The sequence below is a fragment of the Pseudorca crassidens genome, chromosome 4 (genome assembly GCF_039906515.1).
Source record: "Pseudorca crassidens isolate mPseCra1 chromosome 4, mPseCra1.hap1, whole genome shotgun sequence".
Lineage (NCBI taxonomy): Eukaryota > Metazoa > Chordata > Mammalia > Artiodactyla > Delphinidae > Pseudorca > Pseudorca crassidens.
Genome location: NC_090299.1, coordinates 22,615,444 through 22,636,226, shown reverse-complemented (window position 1 = coordinate 22,636,226; position 20,783 = coordinate 22,615,444). Strand labels below are relative to the sequence as shown.

At 37.5% G+C, this 20,783-nt stretch overlaps 1 protein-coding gene across 3 annotated transcripts in view; it reads left to right on the top strand.

Moving 5' to 3' along the window:
• The window catches only part of LOC137223463 (bifunctional heparan sulfate N-deacetylase/N-sulfotransferase 3), a 155,184-nt gene that overhangs the window by 108,324 nt on the left and 26,077 nt on the right, over positions 1-20,783 (top strand). For all 3 annotated transcript variants that reach the window (XM_067735205.1, XM_067735206.1, XM_067735207.1), the window contains exons 7-8: positions 15,913-16,095; positions 18,707-18,803. In XM_067735205.1, the coding sequence (XP_067591306.1) occupies positions 15,913-16,095; positions 18,707-18,803 (280 nt within the window). The remainder of the gene's footprint in view (positions 1-15,912; positions 16,096-18,706; positions 18,804-20,783) is intronic.

Sequence of the window (20,783 nt, the reverse complement as noted above, 5' to 3'; positions counted from 1 at the left end):
GCCCCCATCCCCCGGCCACCCATACTTCTGACCAACTGGCTACAAATTCAGGTGTCCCCACTATCTCTTCAAGTTCAATAATTAGCTGGAATGACCCACAGAGACTCAGGAAAGCACTACAATTATGATTACAGTTTTACTATCAAGGATACACAGAGGGCAAGGTTTGGGAAAGAACACAGAGCTTCTTTGCCCGCTTATGGGGAAATCAGGGCATATCACCCTCCGGGCACATCAATGTGTTCACCAACCAAGAAGCTCCACTGACTTTCAGTATCCAGGGTTTTCATTGGGATTTCATTACATGGGCATGTTTCATTAAATCATTGGCCACATGATCGAACTCAATTTCCAGCCCTCTCCTTCTTCCTCTCCTTCAGAGGAGCTCAGTTTGATATCACATGGTTAAAGCTTCAAACCCTCTAATTACATGACTGGTCTTTCTGGCTTAGCCTATCCCTATTTGGAGTCATCTCATTAGCATAAGCTATGTAGGGTCCAAAGCATAAACTATTAGGACCCACCATGAATAACAAAGAACTTCTATCACTAGGGAAATTCTAAGGGATTAGAGTTTTCCTCCCAGGAACCAGAGACAAAGATCTGTCAAATTCTTTAGTAACAACAATCCTCAAGATGGTAAATAGCCAAAGATTTTTTTACCACTTCCCTTGCAAGACAAATGCTCCAGGCTCTCACTCTGAAATTTAGGATTTAACAGCTTTTATCTTTGGACCTCAGATGAAACTGAAACTAAAATAATTGCATTTTCACATCCTCTTAATTGTTCATTGGCTAAACTGCATGATTATGCAAAAGCCAGCAGATCTGTGGCTTCTATGTTTGTCAGGCTGTGGCTTCTATGTTTGTCAGGCAGGGATAAGGGAATCTGGACTGAGTTTGGAAACTCAGAAGCCTCGGCCCCAGTCTGCATAGATGTACCACAGAGGCTTTCGCTCAAATGGAAGGTCCTGCCAGTTACCCAGGGTAGTGAAAGGGTGGCTAAGGCACCTCCTCACTCACAGAGCCTCTGTCCTAGTTTGAGTTTTGCAGAGTTTTGCACATCTCTCTCCCTCTTCTTTCCTAGCAAAACTCTCTCATAAAACTAGTTCTAAGGAGAAAGCACATGACACAAAACAGCTTAATGAATTGTTTTGTTACACTTGGTATTGAAAAAGAAGATGAATCATTTTTTTAAAAAGTATTCATCTTCTCTGTGATGGATAATTTTACAAATTCCATGGTAGGCCAGGATAACATTTAACGCTGGATAAACATTATTGTAGATGTTTCTGGGAAGATACTTTTTGATGGGATAACATTTAAGTTAGTAGATTGACTAAATCAGATGACCCTTCATAATGTGTGTTAGCCTCATCTGATCATTAAAGGCCTGAATGGAAGAGGAAAGGCCAGAAAAGGAGGAAATTCTGCCAGCAGGCTGTCTTTGAACTCAAACTGCAACCCTTCCCTTGTATACTGGTATTTCTCCAGCATATCCATCTACCATACACACACACACACACACACACACACACACACACACACATGCGCATGAACACGTCCTTTGGTTCTATTTCTCTGGAGAAAGCTAACTAATTCACTCAATATTGTGTAATAACACAATATCAAGTGCCCATAATTGATTAGTATAAATGTGCTTTTATTCTACATACCAAAGAAATAAATTATACTTACCTGATCTAATCTAATAATGAGCATGTCGGTATTTATGGTCTGCATTCTCACCTGAGCCCTCTGACCATGAAAGCGGAATGGTTACAAACCATCTCTAGGCCTTTACATTTCCCATGAAGTGCCTTGTTCTCTATCAATTTTTTTTCCTGCATTCTTACTCAACTGGCAAATGAAATGAGGCACAAAGGAGTAAGGCTTTTATACTTTACTTCAAGGACAGTATGTATGAATCGCCAAATTTCTGTACAAAATATCCTATTGGTTTCTTATGTTTCTTAAGAAGTAACAATGCTAAAGAAACATGTAATGGGAAATAGCCACTCATTTACATCTCCAAAACTCATTAAAGTGTAATTGAAACATAATGGATACATATGCTAAAGTGTATTTTTAAATGCCTATTGAATTTCAAGGAATACTTGAAGTGTTTTATCATATTCATTGAATATTCTAGAAAGCATTTTACTTCATGTATATATGCAAACTAAAACATTTTTAATAGTCTCTATTCATTTTAATTATTTTATAAATAAGAAAAGCTTACCAAATTTAGTTCACTTTAAAAGGAAAAGAAATCAACTACCAAAAATTAGCATAATATGTAACATTTGAAATGATAAATCTCTGTCAATTAAAGTCAATAAGTACAAGATTAAATCAAAATGGTAAATAATTTTATTATATATTTATTATAAAATATATAATTTTATAACATATATAAATGTGCATATATGTGTGTATACATGTGCATATATGTGCATGTGTATTTAGATATATAGATCTATATAAATACAAAAAGCACTCTAAGATATTGTTACTTCTTATTAACTGGTTTTTTAATACCATTTAGAACTTAAAAGCAATGGATTTGATAAGTTTGGAAGGCAAGGACCGTTAGCTGAACTAACTCTTACATGAGTGCAGTTGTTTATAACAAGTTTAATCTGAAATTAGAGTCAACAAACCTAACGGTTTTGAGCATTCACTCACTCTATACCTGTATACAATTGCTTGGCCTCATATTAAAGTGGCTTTTAACTCCACTTTCTGTTAACGCCAAAAAAACTATCAATTCTAGAAATATTTATTTAATTTTGTTCAGTTTCTCTTTAATTTAATAATAGTAACGTTAATTTTTTTTTTTTTTTTTTGCGGTACGCAGGCCTCTCACTGTTGTGGCCTCTCGCGTTGCGGAGCACAGGCTCCGGACGCGCAGGCTCAGCAGCCATGGCTCACGGGCCCAGCCGCTCCGCGGCATGTGAGATCCTCCCGGATCGGGGCACGAACCCGTGTCCCCTGTATCGGCAGGCGGACTCTCAACCACTGCGCCACCAGGGAAGCCCAATAACGTTAATATTATCGTTGCTTCTATTTTCTATGTATCTAACATTTCTCTAAAGTTGAGCAGCCTTACCTCCCAATTTATAGTGATAACAGTTTACGTGTAAATAGGGAAGATTTTCACTTATGCAGATGGGCCTCAAGACATACAAACAGACACTCAAAGAGAAAGAGAAAAACTCAAGAGCATACACACACACACACACACACACACACACACACACACACACACACACACACACACACACACACACACACACACACACACCCCTACCCATTTGATCCTCTGTTTACAGAATGACAGACAAGTGAGTTCATTTTCCAGATAGAGTTAACTCATTCACGTATCATTTAAAAAAATAGAATGGATGTCTTGCTAGATACAGTAAACCTTTCCCTGCCTTCTAACTCGGCCTGTTCTGCACATGATTTGCTTATCTCCTTGTGCTCTAATGAACTGACATCCACAGAGTATAGGGCACTTTACATTAGATGGTTCCAGTCAGTGATGCTAATGTTCATATATCAGCTTTTTGTAGGTTTTTCTTTCTTCATCTTCAGAGATAAAGCTCAAGATATTAGCCATTTCTGGCTGCTATTCTCTGCCAGATATGTCAGTGTAATGCAGTGTGAGAGAGTCTAGGCTTTGCATCCAGATAGGCCTGGGTTTAGATACTAGCTCAGCTGTCTTCTAGGTATCTGGCTTGTCTGACTATAAAATAGGGATCATAATATCCGCCTCCTTATGCGTGATGAGATTAAAAATATATAATAGCCACCACATATTGAGCATGCAATATATATGTGTTCCTTGTCACCACCCTCTACAACATTCACACTAGAAACATTGCACCATCCTGCTTCTGACCTCTTCCTTCCTGTCATCTGTGATCTAGGCATCTACATAACCAGGAAGGTTTGAATTATGTCTGAACCAAAAGTCAATGATTATAATAGAAATGTTTATTAGAATAAATAATTCTAAGTGTACACTGACTATTAGCAGAATAAAGAACGTAAGTCTAAGGGCTGAGCAATTTTGACCTTTAAGTAGGTAATATTTGAGATGGTCCTTGAAAGGTGGATAGAATTTAGCCTGAAAGACACATAGGTAGAGAAACATTCTTTTTTTTTAAGTTTGTTTTTGTTTTTGTTTTGGCTGTGTTGGGTCTTCATTGCTGCACGTGGGCTTTCTCTAGTTGCGGCGAGTGGGGGGCTACTCTTCGTTGCAGTGCGTGGGCTTCTCATTGCAGTGGCTTCTCTTGTTGCGGAGCACGGGCTCTAGGCGCGTGGGCTCTAGAGCGCAGTCTCAGCAGTTGTGGCACATGGGCTTAGTTGCTGTGCGGCACATGGGATCTTCCCAGACCAGGGATCAAACCCATGTCCCCTGCATTGGCAGGCGGATTCTTAACCACTGCTCCACCAGGGAAGTCCCAAGAAGCATCCTTTACAGAGGAAATGGATGCCTGGCCTAAAGCATGAGCATTTGGAGAACAAGGAGTAGTTCCATTTGTTCCTTAGAGAGTGTATGTGGGGGAAGATAAAACTCAAGAAGGAATATGGGCCTGTTTCATCAAGGATTCTGAGTGCCAGGTAAAGGAGTTTAACTTAGTGGAAAATAAGGAGTTGTTACTATTTTCTAAGCAAAGGAGTTTTGCTTTAGGAGGATTTTTCTGGTATTAGCATAAGAGATATAACAGAGTTGGGAGAAATAAAAGTGAACAGATCATTCAGGAAGTTATTAGAGTGGTTCAGGCAAAAAGTAACAGGGCCTAACCCTTACACATTGCTAGTAGGAGTGTAAAGTTGTACAATCTCTATGAAAAGCAACTTGGCAATATCTATCAGTATTACAGATGCACAAATTTTCCTCAGCAATTCTACCTGCAAGAATTTATGCTCAGATATACTTGCAAAAGAGTGAACTGATGCACCCACAAGGTTATTCATAGTAGCATAAAAATCACAAGGACTCATTGGATAATTAGAGCAATCCATACAATAGAATTATAGTACATCTATACATTAAGAATGAGGAAGTCCCTTATGCACCCATTGAACAATTTCCAAGATTTAAGTTTAAAAAAAATCAAGGCATAAAACTGTGTGTCAGTTTGCTTCCACTTGTGTTTTAAAAATAAAGAAGAGGAGGAATACATATACATACTTGGTTTTGTATACATAGAATATTTCAGGAAGAACACACACACCAATGATGTTGGTGGCTTCTTGGTAAAAGAACTGAGTGACTGAAAGACAGGAGGAAGAAGAAGATTTTTTACTGTATACCTTGTTGTGCCTTTAGAATTTTATATGATGCAATATTACCTAGCCAAAATAAGTTTTAAAAGCAGTGAGGCCTAAAGTCAGAGTGGTAGCTATACGGTTAGAGAGAGAACGTATCAGAAGTTGGTAGTGAGGGATAAACTTTTATAAAGGAAGAATGTAGACGTCCAAGAACAGAAATATGTGGAAAGTCTAGTACTAGTTTGTGCGCTTTAAGCAGAGAGAAGTTAAGAAATCATGCATTGCAGCCTGAGCCTTTGGGGAATATAATTATCATCCCATCTTTACAGATGAAGCATCTGAACATGTGGAAGTTTACTGCTTCACCCAAAGTAACAAGTGAGTGTCACAGTGAAGGTCTATGTAAAGCTTTAAATGGGAGCGATATTTAGAAAAGTATAGAAAATTCCCTTCATAGTTGGAAGGGACGGGAGAAACCTGCCCTCCTCCCCTCTGCCTAGTAATCCACCAAATAAGGCAAATTTTCTTATTCAGCAGACACTATTCCCTAGACATTGGTGTTTAATGAAACCATTTCTAAAAACCCTTGTAGTTCTTTCAAAGTTCTGTCTGAGGCTTGCCTGATTGTAATGGTGATGGTGATGGTGATGGTGACGATAATATCCAAGCAAATATTTTTAGAATTTTCCTTTAAGCCACTATGAAAATGTTGACCTTAGTAGAAGATGGAATCTACACTTCAAATTTCATAACCTCATTAAATCTCCTTGTACCTGTTTATGTGTAGTTCTGGGTAGTTGCTGCTGTGTGAAAGGGTTGACAGTTTCAGAAAGGAAACATTTTAAAACTCCAGTTCTTCTTAAGCTGATTTACCTAATTCCTCAGATAATTCACTTTTAGAAAATGTAACTCCTCATTACATTACAGTCTTACTTATAGATTTGTATCTATAAATAAGTTATTTTAAAGGACTTACAGCTTAAAGCAATAATAAGAAACTAGACCAAATGTGGGGTTCCTACTACAATTATTTTTAAATAGGTACATGGTTTAGTTACAATCTTTTATGACCTCATCACCTTTCAGAAACCTCTGTCATGGTATTGTTCTCACTACAGTTGAAAGAGGCCCTCCACCTGCTAGCAGCTTTGGCAGTAGGTGGCCTCTAGCTGTGCTGACTCATAAGGGTTTGGAATCCTTTCTATTCCTTCTCTTTACTCATCTCTTCAGAAATGCCCTTCTAGTTATCTTGCTTTTAATTAAGTTTCGTTAGGCACCTTAGCTGACTCTTCTATCTGGGTTGGTCTCCTTCAAAGCCCTGAAAGAACTACTTCACTTCTGCTGTCTTGTGCCAAACATTTTATTCTTAAAATGTCTTTTTTTTAGTCAAAATAGTAAGCTGTGGCCTGTGTAGGCCCAGTCGTCAAGCAAGCCCTGGTATTTTTCCTCTCATTGAAGGTATAGAGACCTCAGTGACTCGGTTAATACCTGGTGAGTGTTTATTCTTTAGTATTGTTCTTTCTTGTCCTCTGAGTTCTCACTGTCTTCATAAATTTCTGTACAAAAGAGATGCTCCCAAAATCTGTCCGCATTTTACAAATCACTTTATTAGAGGGCCTGCCTTAAAATAAATAATTAAAAAGAAAATTTTTAATGTTGTTGAATATTCAGAAATTTGACAACACTTAGTTCCTAGCTTTTAAAAACCTAGCTTTTCTCTACAAAATAAACATACGTCTTTGGCATGGTTATTTTTTGCCCCCAGGGTGAATTCAGCTTTATGCGCAAACACAGCTAATTGAAATCTCCTGATGATGAAGCTGTTCTTTGTGATTACCTAAATGTAATTCATTCACATAGCCAAAATCAGATTTTCATGTGGGTCCATTTACTTGAAGGATTCTCTTTTTTTAATTCTGTCAGGTGTTTTTCCGTTAAATTAAACACCTTAAGGGAGGTTTAATTTCATCTCCTCTCTACATCTTCATTATGCTGTGGAGGCAGTGCTTTAAAACTAAGAAAGTGTTTTCCACTAGGAAAAAAAAAAAATGGTTTTCATTGCAAAACTGAATATAACCTTTGTACTACATTGCTGCTTAAATAAGGATTTCTCTTAATTAATCATTTTTAAATCTATCATAAGCTGTAACTATTCATTATCCTGTCACTTTGTAAGTCTAATAGAACAAGAACAGCTGTTGTCTAGTCTCTAAATAACTGCAAGAGTCTTTCAGAGTAATGCAGAGACAATATCAGAACAGCACACCCAAGGTACACAACGCAAAATTCACTGAAAATTGGTGGTCTGAGAGCTGTAAGCACTCTTGTGCGTGTAAACATTTGTTCAGCAGCTCAAGTAATGGCAATGCATTAAACCAATAGAATTACTTCCTCTGGTACCCAAAAGAAATGTTAAATCATTAGCTTGTAATAAAAGGGCTGAACTTGCAGTTCTGAATGTATAGCCAGAAAAATTAAGTGAGAGACATAAATGTTATAAGAAAGACAAATGTTCCAAGCTAAATTGCTTTAAATTACATTGACCTCATCACTGTACCTTTGAAACCTGTCCCTAATTGAGAGCAATTGATTTACCCCTCCAGCTCTCCTGTAAAGCCCATCAGATCCCAGATTGAAAATGTTAGGGGTCCCTTGCCAAATTATTCTGCAATTGAGCTTTCCTTTGAGATTCTTAAATGATGATTAAGGCACAAGCCAGGTAGAAAAACGGCACTTAATGAATTTAAGTCTTAAAAATGAAAGTGACATTTTTTTTTTACTTCCATTGGGCAAGGTGATAAAATTAATGAAAATGATTTTTAGCGTAAAACAGTTGTAACAGCACAAAAATATGGAAGATATAAGCAACAAAGTGAGCTGTGAGTGAGACCAACCACCGTGAAAAAAATTTCAAATGTCTCACCCACGTCCCAGATCAAATGATCAAGTTTCTGGAAATAAGGAGAATTTGTGAGGAAGACTTTTGGAGAGAGTTGTGCTGTGCAGTGAGCATGATCCCCACCACTTTCTACCCACAGGAGAGCAGAGGGTGAAGGACTGCCCTGCTGCTCATCTCAGCTCTGGCGTGAGGGTCACCAGACCGGTCAGAGAGCTCCTGGTATGTGTTCCCAGAAGAGGGACATATTGGGCTGCTGTCTGCCTCATGACTCATAAAACTAAAGCATGAGAGAGAGATTGGCTAAAATGGTCTTTGTCAAAAGAGGAGGGAGCCACATCGAAGAGTATGTGCCCTCTTTTCCAAAGTCAGATCAAAGGCCCCTAAATCTCAGGGCCCAGCTGTAGAATTCTTAGTAGGAATGTTACCTGGGAATCTTTTTAAAAGGGCTCCTGACACGGAACTGAGGGAGGCACTAGCCTTGTAAAGGAAATTGCATTGCTGGGGGCCAGGAGGAATATCTCCAAAGATCTCAAATGGCTTTACGCATATGCCATCTTTTGACACATTATCAATCATGTAATAATCCCTGTCTCCCTCTCCCTCCTTCATCTCCATGTCCCAAACACTAAGGGATCAGAAGCCTCAGCTAGCAAGATGGAGAATAAAATCACCCACTGGAGAAGAATCAATCAGGCTCTCTTCCCAGCCTCTCTTGCAGATTCTCTCCTATACCAGGTCACAGCTTAGAGACAGAAGAAGATTTAGTATTGCAACAAGTTTGGAGTTTTATTTTCTGGACCAGGAGATTTAAACTACTAAATCAAGACTGTGTTAGCAACCTAAATCTGCATGAGAGCTCTCTGTTCACTGAAGAAACTAGGGAGGCCATGCTGCCTTCCCTAGCCTTCATCCAGGGATAAGGGGAAAACCGCCCACACTGAATAAACGTTAAAGGGACAGTGCAAAAAAGCGATGGGTTACTTTAATGATTATATCCCATGAATCTGAAGTGTTTAATGTATGAGTTACACAATGATTTTTAAGATTGCAGATGTTATATTTGGAGTTGCTCCCCTTTGGCAAGGCATTTTCAATGGAATGGTGGGAACAAAAGCCAGATGACAAAGGACTAAAAAGTGAATGGAAATGAGGAGTAAAGACAGCACATATACGCTGCTCCTTTGAAGACCTTGGCTGGGAAGGACAGTGTCTAGAAAAGAAAAAAACTCGAGAGCCTAAGAAGAGAGAGACTCAAGCATGTTTTCAGGCATTAGGGAAGGACTAGTAGAGAGGATTAAAAATAGAGGAAAATACAGAAATAAGTGATAGAATGAGATTTCTTGGGAGTTGAAAGTAGATGGGATAAAAAGCACTTGGAGATATATTAGTCTTGAAAACAAAATGGAACACTTCTGCCTGACACTGAAGGTGTCAGGAGGAATTTTTAGAAGACATATATCTATGGAGAGGGGTAGGAAGTTGAAAGAGTTCCTGCCTCATGACCGTTACTCCTCATTAATCATGGGGACAAACTAGGGAGATTAGGGAGAGTGAAGACTGAACAAAAGCCCTCAGAGAAGAATGAGAGTTTGAAATAGCTGCTGAAGGAAACTGAAGAGCAAGGAGATAAAGAATGAATAAAAAGAGTAGCCAGTAACATGGAGGATTCCATTGAAATTGGGGACCGTGTGCTTACGTGACCTGAATAGCTCCCGTTGTATATTTTTTTCTCTAGCTGTGCTGAAAAGTTCATATGTGGGTGTGAAGAAATTGAATGGAAAATTAATCCAAAGTCTCAGACCTGCAGAGCATTGAAAGCAAAAAGAAGGTTGGGAATCTGAGGGTGATAGTGGGAGAGAAGTTCAAATTATTGACCCTAGAATCTTGCCTGGTGGAGGCAGTGATCATCTGATCACTATCAGATGAACATTGACAGATGCAGAAAAAAATGAAGGGATTAAGAGACTAGAGGTATAGATAAGGTTGATGAGCTGCTGGAAGGAAGCTATAAATGAGAAATGATGTTCCTGCAAAACCACAGTAATATAACAACAAAAGCAATATTTATTAAGCAATTACTGTGTGTCAAGCAGTGCTTTAAATGTTTTATTACATTTAATCATCAGAACAACCGTGTGAGGTAGTTACTATTATTCTGCCCCTTTTTTTCCTTTTAATTAAGTAAATTAAAGTACTGAGAGTTTAAATAACTTCTTAAGTCAGTATGTGGCAGAGCCCACTTTCTTAACCACCATGCAGGTCAAAGTTAAAGTCCTAAAGATATCGTTTTTTTACAAAGGAAGGAAGTTTCACAGGAAACAGAAGGAAATGGGTGGTAAAAAAAAAAAATAAACGGAGACTGGGAGGCCAGAGTTCTGCGGAAAGAGTACAGAGCGACAGGGACAAAGTTGGAAGAGACAAGAATAAATCCTTGAGGAGGCTCACAATTTGAGTGGTGCTAAAGGATTACCAGAATGAATGGCACTGTAAATACAATTGACCCCAGATTTCCCAACTTTTTAAGCAAGATTATTGGTGCCAACTCAAGGCACATACTATATATCATAGGCAGCTCAGCGAATAAAGTGGAAAAAGGCCCCATGCCAGCCCCCAAGGAACTTACAATCTAGACACAAATAAAACAAGCACTTTTTAAAAGCATAATACAAGTCAGAGTAAGAAAATGTCAGAAAGACTAAACTGTAATGCTCTGGGGCTCAAATTTTTTAAAGATTTCATTTGCCTAGAAAGATCTGAAAAGGTAGATGTGACCCTGTGGATACCTAGGACAGACAGAAGTAGAAAAGTGAGGCAGTGTATTCTAGAGAGAAGAAACTGCATAAACAAAGCATTAAGGTAGGTGAGTCTAGGGAACACTGGGGAGCAGCAAGCAAAGCAACTGACTGGTACCCGGAGCACCGATAAGATTGGAAAGGTAACCTGAGATCATGGTGTAATTTAGGATGACATCCTGAATTTTACTTAGTTCAGAAAGCAGTGAGGAACTATTAGATGGTTTGAACTGGGAAATTATAGAATTGGAGGTTCAGGCCCAATGCCTCATTAAAAGAGTCTTCTCCTCAGAATTTTTAGCTTATTTTCCAGAAAGAGACAAACTCATGTAGTGAAGTACCATTCTTGACAGTGATGAAACTCATATATTTTTCATGGTAATAAAACTTCCACAGTTTGATCACTACCCCATAAAAATAAACTGTTTTCCTTATTTTTCCCCTAAAGAAGTTAATTACAGTATGCTTGTCCTCTTCCAGACAATATTTTAAATGCTATGAAATAAAGTAAAAATGAACATGAAAAGCAGCCTATTAAATAGAGAAGTTATAAGATAATATGTATCTGAGAGGTACATGAGGAAACAGAGAAGAATTCTGCTTTGGTAAAAAAACAACAAATGGGCTTCCCTGGTGGCGCAGTGGTTGAGAGTCCTCCTGCCGATGCAGGGGACACGGGTTCGTGCCCCGGTCCAGGAAGATCCCACATGCCGCGGGGCAGCTGGGCCCATGAGCCACGGCCGCTGAGCCTGCGCGTCCGGAGCCTGTGCTCCACAGCGGGAGAGGCCACAACAGTGAGAGGCCCGCATACCGCAAAAAAAAAAAACAACAACAACAATAACAACACAGGATTGAAGGGGATTTAGGAACCAATTGCGCATGTCTATACGGACCAGTTCTCTTTTTGGCAATCTTCTACGTGTCTCCACACATATGTCAGCAGTGCAGAAGCCCTCCAAAGGCATAGCCAAGGGCACTTACCAAATTGTTCCTTGTGCCATGGTTAGCTCTAAGCCTAGAACATCAAAATATTCATAAACTTTACATGTTCTTTTTTGTAAAATGTATTCAAAAGGATCACTACAGAAAAGCTGATGGCTTTTGGTGAACAAAATCTTTTCTATGGGAATAAACAATGGGTTTGGCCAGTTTTCCTCAAATCATATTCCAGTGGCACCTGCATCTGGACAACTAGGGATGATCCTCTAAAATGCAGGTACCAAGCCACCCTCCAGATCTAGAAAATCAGAATCTCTGAGTGTAAGACCTGGTGATCTGAACTTTTATAAACTTCCTAGGTGATCTGTATATATGCTAAGGCTTTTGAACCTTTGGTCACCTGGAAGGGTACCAAACAAAACAAAACTGGTTGGCTAAAGGATGGAGGTAGGAGGAAAAAGTTTTTTCACTGAAAACTCTTTTGTGTCTTTTGAATTCTAAATTTTTTCACAAAAAAGACTTAAAAAGAATGAGCATCATATTTATATTTGCACCCCTCCAGAACCAATTGGAGCATCTGGCAAATAGGATACGAAAAATGTTTGAGGATTTTAACTAAGCAGCATGGTCATAAATGGCATCGTTTATAGTAAATATTATAAGTAACATACTTTTTTATACCCTAACTTCCTCTCCCCTCCCCCCTGACCATCTCAAAACAAACAGAATAATTACTGCATTGTCAACTGCTTTTGCACCAGGACCCATGTTTCGCTCCTTATTCTTCTTGGTAGTGATTCGTCCATCTCCAATACCTGGAACTTATCGGAGGCTGGAAAGTATAGATAAAGCTTCCCACATCTTTCTCTTAGCCATGCTTTTACAACTGGTATCTGTTTCCTTTCTCATAAATGCCAGTATATAAGATATTTGGCATTTACCATTTGCCTTTTATAGCAAAAAAATCATAGATAAGTATCGTTATACAAATCTATGTTTATCAGGCTAGAATTTTTTTCAGCTGTTAATCAGATAAACTTTATGTCTTTGGCAGTTCCCAATGATTTGAGTTTTAAGCAGCTGATTAGTCTTTTGGGTAACAAGGAGAATTGCTTGCAGTTTGCTTACAGCAAAAAACTGTTATAGAAATGCAATTGTAACTTCTTTTGACATTTTCCTTCTCATTGGATTCTGCATGTACAGTAAAGATAACTTATTTTGACACATTCAATCCTTTTTTAAAAAACAAAACAAAACCCCTTAGTTCTGAAACACTCTTAAAATTATAAAGGCATCTTCTTTAGCAAACGACTAATATCTACTTTCCCTGAAATGGCAACCTTTTCAAGCTGCTTTGTTTCTTTCTATTCCATGCAGACATTGCTGTCAGGTGAGGAAGTGCCAAGAAGTAAGGTGACACTATAGTTGTCACAGATCAGAACAGAAGAAGAAATACTATTTGGAAAGCAAGCTAATTTTTGACCAAAACCTTCTCTTTATATATCTGTTCCCACCTGTGCTGTTGCTTGTCGTGCATACCTTCCTAACAAAAATAATAAGAAAACTTGGAGAGGTGACATGTTCAGCAAAAGATATGTACAATGTTCCATGTGTACAGAGAATATTGTGATTCACCCCCCAATAAAAGTTTAAAAAGAAATTGAAGTGTTTTATGTCCTGAACAATTATATATTCCTTTTACGGGCTTGTATTTCTTTAGGAGCACAAAACAAATCCCAGGCTTGAGTCGAAAGCCTAAAAGTATCACGAGGTGACATGCATTATAAAACCATCACTTTGAAGCAGTCCTTTTGCTATGGTACACTTTGTATTATGTTAAAGTTGATATACAAAAATAGAATTGAAAACCTAGGAAAGTTTCCCTGGTTGGAGGTTAAGTAGCTTTTCTTTTACAGGATTAAGTTCAACACCTTATAAGTATTACCTTAATTCTTGCCAGTCCGGTTCAGTTTCAGCAAAAGCGATGTCATCAACCAGCTCATACTCACTTTGGGCCACTTCTGTTTTTACCAGAGAGAGAAGCATTTTTTACTTTCTACACTCATACAAGTAAAAAAGTGGCACTCTGCTTTAAATGTCACAGCATAAAATGCTTTCCAAGGTTGAAAAGTAAATTCAAAGGGATGTCAAATGTATTAGTATCAGAAAGTCAAACAATATCTCTAAGTTTTTCATTTTCTGTCCAATGCAGATATTAAAGTAAAATATAGACACAGATTTTTTAATAAATCTTTCAGAAAAATAAAGCGATAAATTTGAATTAGTGGCTAACTAGGTTAACATTTTTTTTTGCATTGTATGAAAAAAATTTAATAGAAAGGCACTTGAAGTATCATTTTGCCATTGTTATTGGGCCACACTGAAAAATGTAGCATATAAAACAAACGATGAAAGACTGCTTCAAACGGTTATCAGGAAAGAACTTCCAAATTTAAGTATGATTTTCTTAAATCGCTCAATAGACTACTGTTTTGATAAATTTTGGAGGAAACAAAGGAGGGGGTGAGAAAGGTCAAACAATTGAAGCTACTATAAAAAATAACCAGAAGGTTAGGTTTTAAAAGTCTCATTTTTCACAAATACCCCAAATGGTAAGCTGAAAGTCTTACTTATCAATTCCATGACTGCATCAGTCTGCTGGTAGCTATTTAAAATCACCCTTAAAGTATTTTGTCTGTGAAAGTTCTAAGATTTAAAATATATTCAGGCTGAGTGAATAGAAACACGATTAAATATTCTTGATCACACTTGAAGCTTTTCATGTTAAAGTCTGTGATTTGTTCTATATAATATAGGATTTTACTGCTTCCTTTTATTCATAGTTGTAAGTAATTATATTTTTTCTGATTTTTTTATATCAAAACTTTCTCTCATCTCCACCACTTAACCTCAATAAATTTTCTTAAATACTTCTCTCAGCCAGTCTCTTAATGAATGAACCTATTATATTCATTATTATGATGATTATAATAACCATTATTACTGTTCATTCATATGACATTATATATTTTAGGAGCATACTGTTATCCCATGAATTACGTTTATGATCTCTTTATAGTAGCATAAACGCCACAGTGGTTTTCATTACCATTGAAAATCTCATGCAGAATTATTTCAATTTGTCAACACTAACCAACAAAAGCTATTTGCATTCACTTTAAGCAGTAGCTTTAAAAATGCCCATTCTACATTCCTGACCAATTTAATTAAACCTAAAGAATTCAAATTTATTTTATTATAAAAAGATCCCCATGTTTGCTATAATTTTTTTTCAATGTGTGGATTCAATCCAGGACACCTGCTTCCATAGGAATAGTTTATCTAGCCGAGCACTGAAAACTTTTCTTAAAGGAGGTATTTGATATTGGAAATAGTAGACTCAATAAATATGGAAAAGGGTTTCAGAGTGTCATTGATGGAAAATAGTTGATAGTTCTTTTAGTAAAAATTCATTCACTAGTCCTTTGTCATTATGACCTCTAATAAATACAAATCAGAGGCTATTCAGTTAATGCTAATAATCACAATTCATTGATTATTTATATCCATTAATTCTACATACTATGTTACAAATCAGATTAAGTTGATTGAAATTACAAAATCCCAACCTCCTGCTGCCTCAAATTATGAATAGTTCACATATCATGAAGCCACTATGTGTGAACATCTAGGATGTGTTATTCAGCATCAGTCGAATTGCACCAACGTGGGTCTGTGGCAGTTGGACTCATTTTTTGTTATGAAATACATTAAAACCTTAGGAAAAAAATGCTCACCAAGTCTTGCTAATAACACATCCTCCAGAGTGCATTAATATAATGAGAGTATTTGAGATATGTCCAAAATTCAAAAACATTTCATGAACTGAAACCCTGTGCAAAGACGTCTTAAGAAAAACTAGCATTGCTGTGATTGCACTGCCCCCTAGGGTTAAAATAACTTGTGTTTACACTGAAGTTCATTTGCCTTTTTCAGATCAGCATTTTCATGACCCATTTGTCTAACTATGGGAATGACCGACTGGGATTATATACATTTGTCAATCTAGCCAACTTCGTGCAGAGCTGGACCAACTTACGACTTCAGACTCTGCCTCCAGTGCAGCTGGCTCATAAATATTTTGAGCTCTTTCCTGATCAAAAAGACCCTCTCTGGCAGGTAAGATTGGGTCCATGACTGGTATTATTAATGAATCCCACAAACATATCTTGGAGTTTCATGAGGTAATCCAAATCTGAAAAGTGAAGACGTCCTGGGGAAAAAATAACATACGTTTTGTACGTTAGTAGATGTGAGAAACTTCATAGTGGGCCATATTCTCTGTTCCTGTGCCCATTAGAAACTATGGAATTCTGAAAGCTCAGTGAGAGGTTCAGTGGATACAATGTTTTGAATCAGGATTGAGGGATCAATTTGCAGATTGCAATAGGCTGAAAGAGCAGAAGATGGTTTAGGTGTGTGTTAGACAGGTAGCCAGCTGGTCAGCCTTGAGCACATCACCTCTCATGACGAAATGACATTACAGGGGTAGGTGAGAAGAGTTCAGAACTGACATCTGCTTCTGAACCACAAGGTACACCAGCAGCTGCAGAATATAGTCAGCTTTCAAAAGTATTATTGGGAATTACTTTGGACATGAGGAAAGTGTTTAGTGACAAAATCACTGAGCTTCTTAAGAGAAAATGTCACATAAACATGGCATATTCAAACTGTTCCAGGCATGACCCAGATTTCAAAGCTTACACTCTCATGTGTCTAGAATTGCAAAAACATACTTTGAGCTTAGATTCCCCACACCATGATCTGGCGAAAGTAATAATCTTTAGCAAATAACTACATAGTGCTTATTACATGTCTGACTGGGTTCTTTACATATGTTCATTCATTTAATCCTCACAACTACCCTTTGAGGTAGGTACAGTTATTATCGCCATTTTACAGATGAAGAAACTGGGGCACAGAAAGGCTGAGACACTTAAGCAAGGTCATACAGCTGCTATGTGACAGAGTGGGAAAGAATTCCAGGCCACTGCGCTCTGAATCAATGTTCTAAATGAGAGTTACTGACAGAGCTGATGGTATAATAATAATGATCTTCAGAAGCAGAATTCAGTAAATTTCACAGATTGAAGTTACAGTAAGCTCTGCACTTATATTCTATTCATTTGGCTCTGAACTTGAGCTAATTGCCTCCTGGGCACAAACAGATAACCCCAAGAAGAAACGTAACTACACATTTTAGTAGGTTAAAGTTGGTGGTTATAAAATTATCACTGCATATTATTTTGCAGTTAAGATTTTAAAACACCCATCTTTTTATGTTAACCACTACAGAACATCACCAGGCGTTAGCCACTGGAAAGACATGAAACTTTCCTGCTAATTTAACACCTTATTTTTATTTTTATTTTTTTATTTTTATTTTTTCTTTGCGGTATGCGGGCCTCTCACTGTTGTGGCCTCTCCCGTTGCGGAGCACAGGCTCCAGACGCGCAGGCTCAGCGGCCATGGCTCACGGGCCCAGCCGCTCCACGGCATGTGGGATCTTCGCGGACCGGGGCACAAACCCGTGTCCCCTGCATCGGCAGGCGGACTCTCAACCACTGCGCCACCAGGGAAGCCCAACACCTTATTTTTAAACTGAAATCATTATTATTTCAGGTGAAACCACTTTTCTTCTAGACCAACAGCCAAAAAGAATACCCTTACTTTAATCTTAAAATCTGTTGCTTATGCTAAATAAGCAGGTTTATTTAACTGCACATATCTATAGTGTTAATTGAATAGAAATAGAATGTCCTATTTACCTATTCCTGAATAATACTAAAAGGTGCTGTTAATTCTTTACATAATATGCACTTAGAGGTTAAAATTAAGGATGTTCTAGATACATCTTGCACAGTGGGTTTGGTTTAACTACTATAGGCCAAAAGCAGATTCCCTGAGGTAGTAATTCACCCTCATTTTACCCTTTCACTGAAATTTAGTGCTTTTTAGCATCACAGTCTGTAAAGTTATAGTTTTAGACATACATACTGACCTTTGAAGGCAGCTGAAAGGAATCTGCTGTCTCTTTAAATATTATTACAGCCACATCCATCTCCCTTTAAAGCATAGCAGGAAAGCTCAAAGTTACTTAGAATAAAAGTCTGACACCTTAAATTTCAGTTACTTATTGAATGCTGAGAGTGTATCTTCTTTTAGGTTAGCGCAAGCACAGTCTCTGCCCAACAAGCTCATTATTTTAAAACTTAAACCACACACCCACAATTAAGACACAGAACTACCAATAGCAGAAAAAATATTAAACCTGCAGTGCTATGAAGCTGTTTTCCCATAATGGAAATGTCTCACCTCCTCAGTAGACACTCAATTTCAGTATGGAAAGGAGTTCTTTGAAATCTTCCATGATGCCACTTCAAGACCTTCACTAAAAGAAGAAGACAGGGCTTCCCTGGTGGCTCAGTGGTTGAGAGTCCGCCTGCTGATGCAAGGAACACGGGTTCGTGCCCCGGTCCGGAAAGATCCCATATGCCGCGGAGCGGCTGGGCCCGTGAGCCATGGCCGCTGAGCCTGCGCGTCCGGAGCCTGTGCTCCGCAACGGGAGAAGCCACAACAATGAGAGGCCCGCGTACCACAAAAACAAACAAAAAAAAAGGAGACACATAGCCTTGTTTCCTGGGATATCTTTTCAAGGACAGAAGTTGAAAAACTCTAGCACACAATGGGCACCCACAAAAATACATGTCTATTTTCTTCTCCTGTTCAGAATCCTTGTGATGACAAACGCCACAGAGACATTTGGTCTAAAGAAAAAACCTGTGATCGCTTACCAAAATTCTTGGTAATAGGACCCCAGAAAACTGGTGAGAAACTTTTATGTTATAATTAACCAAACTGTAAAAATCCTGATGAGAAGACAGTGAATTCATGTCACAATGACTTCTCAAACTGCCTATAAATATTGATGAATGAATAACATTTTATTCTCCGACATAATCTTTGTTTAGCTCAATAATGTGTTTTTTAAAGTAAAAAGGATGAAAATAGATGTCACACAGTTTGAATATCCAGCAGTCAATTTGGTGGCAAAAGTTATGGTTTTTCCAAAGACCTTAATTGAAAAGTGGTGTTATTAACATTTCTAAAATCAAAACTAATCACATGTTTGGAGAGTGACTGACAGGATTTCATCAAAAGTCAAGATGGACACATGTAAGTACCTATAACTCTTCTGGAAATTTAGCCTCTTCCTGCCATCTTCCTGATATAGTTTATTTCTAGACTATTTCTTGCAGAAATGACTATTTTCTAAAAGTCTATAAAAGATGTTTGACAAGCAGAATTCCTAGACATAAACAAAACTTTGTGCTAAGAAAGATATTTATTCATACCCAGGAGAAATCTTTGGCACCTTTTCTTAAATTGGTGTGCAATTTTTTCCCTTAAACTTCTTGTCTCTGTAAGAATCAGTATTAAAATGAAGCCCAGTGGAAGCTTTAAAATGCCAGACATTCAAACTGTATCCTGCATGATAAATTATTTGGGGCTTTTCATTTCTAGCTTCACCGAAAACAGCCATTTCAACCCTTCCTAAGGGGAATACATTCCCTTTCCTCATTTCTCTAGAAATAACTGGGGAGAATTCTACGTAATGCACACAGTAAGTTTAGCCTATTCGTTTTCTCAGTCCCATTTACAAATATCAATCTGAAAACAAATAATAAATATGACAAATAGTTCTCTTATCCTTATTTATTTCACTTGTCCTTATCTATTTAAAGTCAAGAAGCAACTAGAAACACATTGAAAGTCTCTTTAGCAAACTCCCACTGTCATCACATAGCTTTGTCATTAACAATCACATCTCTCTGAAGCTTGGCAGATCAAGTTTGCCTCAGAAAGCCCTGCAGGATATGCTTCTTGTGTTGTGCTAGATATGCAGACATTTTAATATCATAGATGACATAAATTACTTGTCATCTTCAACTCATCTGGGTTTCCAAATGTTTACGTTACAATTTGTAGATGACATTTACCTTTGGAAGGGGATTTTTATCTTCTTTTTATAGAAATTGAAATTTTTCCCAGTTTTATAGAGGTATAATTTACACACAGTAAAATTCACCCATTTTAAATGCACAGTTTGATGAATTTTAGAAATTGCACACAGTGGTATAACCACTACAACATTAAAGATTTAGAACACTTCTGTCTCCCTAAAAAGTTTCTCCATGTCTTTTTCTTCTGAGTCCTTGTGGGATTTTTTTTTTTTAATTCAAACAGAGAGTCACAAAAATTATTATCATCCTCATCAGTTCACTCAGTCCCATGTAATTAATTTTTTTTTCATCTTGATCTTTTGTTAGCACTTTTATGAATTCATCAGTTTTCTATTAGAGTTCTGAAAATGCTTATTCATTCAGGTCAGCAGTATAGTCAGTTACCAGAAACCTGTACTTGTTGGAGTCTTTTCCATGATCTCCATGTCTTTTTCTCCCCCATCCTCAGCCACAGCCACTTTCCGCCAGTATAGTTTTGCCTTTTCTAGAATTTCACATAAATGGAATCATAAAATATGTAATCTTTTGTGTTGGACTTCTTTCACTTAGCATATTGCTTTTGAGATTCATCCATATTGTTGTATATATTGATATTTTATGAGATTATTTTTTAAATGGACAAACATATCTTCTTATATCAGTTCCATAAAAACTAATTGGCTTCATTTTTATCTTTAGTTTTGCCAAAAGTATTTTTCTGAATAACTTTGCACGAATGTATAGTCATCTGGATATTCAAATATTTTTAGTGTTGAAACTAACAAAAATATAAAAACTGAAGAC